General features: G+C 45.9%; 1 protein-coding gene across 2 annotated transcripts; it reads left to right on the top strand.

The window, feature by feature from the left end:
• Nucleotides 1-1,379: 1,379 nt before the first annotated feature.
• Nucleotides 1,380-4,316, top strand: LOC100282123 (uncharacterized). Of its 2 annotated transcripts, none has more exons than NM_001411998.1 (5): nucleotides 1,380-1,551; nucleotides 2,933-3,045; nucleotides 3,133-3,434; nucleotides 3,593-3,745; nucleotides 3,873-4,316. In NM_001411998.1, the coding sequence occupies exons 2-5, from the start codon at nucleotides 2,952-2,954 to the stop codon at nucleotides 3,918-3,920; spliced, it is 597 nt and encodes a 198-aa protein (NP_001398927.1). In that variant the 5' UTR covers nucleotides 1,380-1,551; nucleotides 2,933-2,951; the 3' UTR covers nucleotides 3,921-4,316. The 2 variants fall into 2 exon arrangements, with proteins under 2 accessions (NP_001398927.1, NP_001148508.1); NM_001155036.2 differs by having other exon boundaries at nucleotides 3,151-3,434.
• Nucleotides 4,317-5,835: the final 1,519 nt, after the last annotated feature.

The following is a 5,835-nucleotide window of genomic DNA, read 5'->3' on the forward strand; positions in this document are numbered from 1 at the left end:
AAATACCTGCTTTGCCCTCAGGGGTCTCACATCTCTATATAAGGAACCTGTACACCCACTCATAAGACAGAGATGAGAAAGAGGCCAGAGGCCCAACCCTGTATCCTGTGTCTCATGTGTTTCTACTGTCGTGCTTATGTTAAGGGAGACGGGTCCTCTATAGCTTCTTGCGCCTCTACTGCTGACGGGAGGGAAGAGAGCGGATCTGGTGATCCGTGGTAACGTAGTTTTCAACAATGCATTCCACTAGACCGTCGTTCCGGCGCTTGACACTCGAACGCCATCGATCGACCTCGCTCCGCTCTCGACTCTCCTCTACAGCTGATACCACCGAACAACGACGAAGAACACGCCTTGTACCAAGAAGAGGACTTATCGAGATATATAGAGATATGGACGGCAAGGGCAGCGTCGGCGGTGGCGTTGATGGTGGAAAGGGCGCCGGAGGCTCTTGCTCCGAGGGAGGCGTGGGCTCGGGCAACTCAGGCGTCTGCGGCGGTGGCCTCATCCCCGCGCCGACTTCGAAGCCAACCCGAAGGACTTCTTCTAGGGAGGAGGCAAAAAGTAGATCCATCGAGCTAGACAACTAGCTGCTGGTTGACAAGCGTGGGATTTATGATCATGTATGCATGCACCGCCATGCGCACTTGTGGTCGTTGTTGTTGCCAAGAGAACAAAATCCTGCTAGGAGGAGTGTGCTTAGAGCACTTCCAAGAGAGGACTTAAGCCAGGTTCTATAATTAAATATAGGAGTTAAGTGTTGAGAAACTATGTTACCACAGATCACCAGATCCGCTCTTTTCCTTTCGTTAGCAGATTAGGCGCGAGAAGATGTGGAAGACATGTCCCTCTTTCCAGAAGCACGACAGAGAGCACACAAGACACAAGATGTAGGGTTGGGTCTCTGACCTCTTTCTCTTTTTTATCTTATGAGAGGGTACAAGTTCTTTTATCTAGAGACGTGAGACCCCTCAGGGGCAAAGTCGGTATTTGCCCACATAACCGTAACTAGGATTACTTAACATTAAGATCTCAAAATAGCTGCCAACAAAGTTGCTATTTTATAAATTTCCATCAAATGAATATAGCACCCGAAGTCATCGGTGCTAAATATAGCACCCCAGTAAGAGGACCTATTCTTGTGCGCCTAATCTCACGGAGTTAACTATCACATGGGTTTAGGAGTTTCTGTTGGAGTTTAGAAAAATTGTTGATATAAGTTAACTGGAATCAGATCTAATTTAGCTTTTGAGACTCCAGTTATAAGAGTTCTCTTGGAGATGCTCTTAGCACCCAAAAGTTTTCCACCACGTTTGGGCCCATGGGCCTACGCGGCCTTCGGTTCAAAAAAAAAAGCTTGGGATGATTGATTCCCCAGTAGCTCTCACCACGCCACTGCCGTGCGCCCGTGCCGTTTCATTTCCCCGTCACACACCTTTCGCTTTCTCCCAGTCCACACCCCCAACTGCCTCCCCACTTCGCACCGCCACCGTCTCCCGACCGCGACGCCGGCGACCTCCGCACCGCATCGCTCCAGCCGATCGTTCCGAGGTAAACCTTCCCAACTCGATGGCGCTCCGGCTGCATGTATCTGTCCGTTCGATCTGTTCCAGGTAGTGTGTGTGGGCTAGGTCTAGGTCGATCTGTTCGGCCGCCAGTCGTGTCGAGTTGTCGCGATCGTGGTGCCGATCTGGCCCACTTCCTCGTCGCGTGCTCCCCCCTGCTGTGTTCTGGTGCGCTTCGCGGCGTGGATTGGGTAGGGGTCTGTTGCGAACTTGGTATAACGCCGCTCGCTCTCCCTGCCGTGTTCTGGTGCGCCTCGCGGCCGGGATCGGGTAGGGCTCCGTAGATCCAGTTCGGTTGGTCGCACGGTTGATGTGTTGCGCTAGGTTGTAATTTTGGTTCTGGTTCAGAATGTTTTCTTGAATCTAACTACTTCGATTATTCCGCATTCTCTGATCAGAAAGCTTGTGCGATTATGCTACTTCTTGCTTCTGTTCTTTTAAACTGTATTAAATCACCCCTATTTGATTTATTGGTAGGTTGTAGTTTTGGCTCTGCTCTAGTTAATTTAGTTATTCAGCGTTGTTTTGGTTATAAAGCTTTTAGGATCACACAACTGCGTGTTGCTGTTCTTTTAAATCACCCCATTTGATGTAAGTTGCTAGGTTTTTACCAGAAATTAATTCTAGGATTTAGTTCCTATTCCTAATTTTACGAAATTGGTCCATTACTCCTAGGATTTTGTAAGTTGCTGTTCTTTTAAATCACCCCATTTTAGGATAGTTACTATTCCTAATTTTTGGAAACTGGTCCATTAGTTCTGGGATTTAGTTCTAGAACTCGAATGCTATAAGCAAACTACTGTCTAGGAGCATGTGTCCTCTTTTATTCTATTTATTTTAATGAACTCATTCTGATATCTCGGCGCACTATTCAAATGTTCCATAACTTCATCTATGACCACTTTTCACTTCTCTGGAAGGGAATGATGGGCATAACAGTTCTTTAGTTGTTCTTTATTAAAGTTATAATATTATCTGCATATAATCGAATAGAACATTTTTCTGTTAATGGGAGGGCACCAGATTGGAGCATTCTAATCTCAATAAAAAAGTGAAATAGTTATGATTTTATTCAGTGCCTTCTTTGGATTACCATTATCTATATTTGAAGAAGAAAAATCTATCCACGTCTTTATCATGTAATCCTGCATGATGATATTGAAGACAAAGTGAGCGTTTTATATTTGGCCATATAGCTGAAGCACATATCAATTATCAATATTATTCTGATTGATAGCAACTACTTGCATTCATTCACTAGCTGCCACTCAAGCATATTGTGAATTTTCTTGTTTGCTGCTGTAAATTGCACATATGTATTTGCACTGAATTTTGTCTTTGGCACATGGTTCTTTGCACTTTTACAGATTTGTTGATCAAAGAACCATGGAAGGATCGTTCCAGTTGAATCCCAACGCCAGTCCTTTCATACCTGGATTGCTGGGTTCATCTGCACAAAAAGCCCCAGAAAAACAAGGAGGTGAGACTAAAGATTTTTCTATTGGCTCTGTAGGTTTTGAACTCTCAGATTTGCTTTATTCATATGATTGCGCTGAGAGCTCAGCAGGTCTTATCATTTCTGCAGGGTCATCATCAAAGGGAGAGCCTTCTGGTAGCACCTTTGATCCTTCTGAGTATGAGGAAAATGACATGGATGAACTTGCTCTAGTCAAAATGGTCTTTTCAATGTTCCCAAATGTCTCCACGGACTTCATTGATGAGTTAATCAAGGCAAATGATTTTGACATGAATCTGACTGTTGATATGCTTTATGAGCTGAACTCACAAGATATGGTTCATGATGATTCTGAGGTTATCAATCATTTTCATGATGATTCTGAGGCTACCAATGACCTTCATGATGGCAAGGTATTTTAAACTCTCTCTTTTGCTCTACCTCCCTCCATGCATCCCTGTTTTTGTAAGTTCAGTATTTGCAAAGATGTGTTGTGAACCTTTGGTTAAGTTTTTCTTTGTGGTAACACATTGTTTCACTTCTGCCCATTGATTGTCCTATTCATTCCCAGGGCGTACCTGGTGCTGATTACCACAAGACTGTGGTGCCCGAGAGTAGCAGCAACATGAATCAAGACCTGCAGAACGAGGAGTCAGCAACAACTTCTGATGTGAAATCTGTGCTGCCAAAGTTCTCACAGATCAATTTGCTTCACAATGACCTGGTATGTGCGATTCCCTCGATATACCGTACTTTTACATGCATATACTGTTGCTGAAGATACATTCATGGCTCATGCATGACACCTCTTGGTCTTGGGCAACCTTTCCTGACCGGCTTATTTATCGCAGGGCCTGCCTGATGATGATAAGTCAGCGGGGACTTCTATTGCAAATTGATCTTTCATATCAAGGCGCTCCGTTTGACCCGAGTTAGTGGGTTATGGTGTACATACTAGTTGCACCCAGAAGTAGAAGTGTGGCTTGGAAGGTCAAAGCAGCGGAAGCAACTGTCCCATTTCCGTTTGCCGGACCAGTTAACTGTTTCTGGTGGTTATCCTGACTTTGAAATCCCCTGTTCAGCTCCTTTTGGGCCGAGTAGTTAGGTATTTCTGGTGGTGGTTGTCATGAGTTTTTACATCTAGTTCGCTCTTCAAGACTGAGTAGTACTTGGTGGTCATCCTGATTTTGCATGTCAGGGTTAGCTGTGTTGGGTTTGGTACCCAGTTAGTACAAACAATCCAAGTTATGGCGTGGCTGTCCGTTATGTGTGATGTTGTGGGAGGGTTGCATCCATACTGCTTGTGCCTCCCCTTCTTCTTGGCCTGTCTGCGCTCGGCGTGCCCCTCTCTCCTGTGCGCGCACACGTCCCTGCGCTCACGTCCATCGTGCTCGTCGCGCATGGCGGCGGCAGTCTCGGCCGCGCGGACGCCCCCGCGCTCGGTGCCACCAACGACGCCCTATCCTAGCTCACGACACCTCTTCTCTCCCCGGCACAACGTCGACGCCTCCAACTAGGGGTGAAAACGGGTCGTGTATGTGGCGGAACCGCCCGAATTATTCCAGCTTAAGTGCCCAAGTCGCACCCTTAAGGACAGCAACACACTTAAACAGGAATAACCCGTCAGTCCCTCGGATCTAGTCCGATAAAGCCACTTACCAGGATCGAATACCACTAGCTCACTCGAAGGTGAGGCACAGAGAAATACAATAAAACATAATACCACAAATTTAATAAGTATTATTAGTGATTACATTATCGGAGTTTCAGAAATAATAACCATAAATTTTAATGCAGCGGAAATAACTAACGAAGAAAACCGAGTGACATGGCGAAGCCTGGCCACGCTACTCCTTCTGGTCCTCTCCTGCGGAAGCAATAACCCACTCGACCGTCTATCCCGGTGGCAGGGATGAAGGCCAAGTCACACCATCAACCAATCAACCTAAGAAGTACCTGCAAAAATTATGCCACAAGCAAGGCTGAGTATACTAATACTCAGCTAGACTTACCCGATGTGAGAAGTCTACTCCTCTACCTCTAGACATGCAATTGTTTGGCTGAGGAGTTTGGTTTGCCAAAAGCACTAGCTGAGTCTAAAATCAAGTTTTAGCTTTTCAAGTTTTAGTATGATCCTTTTAAACTAGATGAGTACCTAGCTACTCATACATGATATCAAACATTTTTAAGCAATCAACATTTTTGCCAGTCAACTCATTTCTACTTATTACTCAATGCAGCAGCATAGATCAAGCAGTCTCATTAGCTGCGAGAAGCAGACAATTCGAATCGAGTTTTTAAACCTTGCAAGGTAAACCTAAACACACGACGTGGCGAGGCACTCCGTCCCACACACATCAACCGTCCCCATCGATTCCCTGGCAACAGATCAGGGCTCACCGCCTTGGCGTACAATGCCTCACTGACCCCGACTGCCGTCGTGCAGTGACCGCACTTGTACCCACCATAACCGGAATGGGAGACCACGTCTCAGGTCGCGTGAGGGGTAAAGTCTGCGGGCAGGTTCACTCAGGTACTAGGCTTACCGATTTACCATATTTCTCGGCATATGTTTAGTACGTTCAAACGTTTGACACACGGTACCACACCTTAATCCTTATTCCAATTTCCGTCTCGTAGACAACGCATCCCCATGGACCGTTGTCCACAGACCACCATCATTATGATATCAAAATGGATACAACCAATTTCTGACCTCGCGCGAGTGCTAGAAAAATCACTCGACTTCTACCGAGATCCCTAATTAGTAAAGCAGCTACTCGACCTAGCATACTAGTATCCATCTCAAAAGGA

The sequence above is a fragment of the Zea mays genome, chromosome 6 (assembly GCF_902167145.1).
Source record: "Zea mays cultivar B73 chromosome 6, Zm-B73-REFERENCE-NAM-5.0, whole genome shotgun sequence".
In the NCBI taxonomy this organism is placed as follows: Eukaryota; Viridiplantae; Streptophyta; class Magnoliopsida; order Poales; family Poaceae; genus Zea; species Zea mays.

Bases quoted from the DNA above. Each gene is read 5' to 3' on its own strand.
- LOC100282123 (NM_001411998.1), top strand. From the start codon at position 2,952: ATGGAAGGATCGTTCCAGTTGAATCCCAACGCCAGTCCTTTCATACCT. The intron at 3,046-3,132 runs GTGAGACTAAAG...AGAGCTCAGCAG, and splicing joins AGCCCCAGAAAAACAAGGAG to GTCTTATCATTTCTGCAGGG. The intron at 3,746-3,872 runs GTATGTGCGATT...TATTTATCGCAG, and splicing joins ATTTGCTTCACAATGACCTG to GGCCTGCCTGATGATGATAA.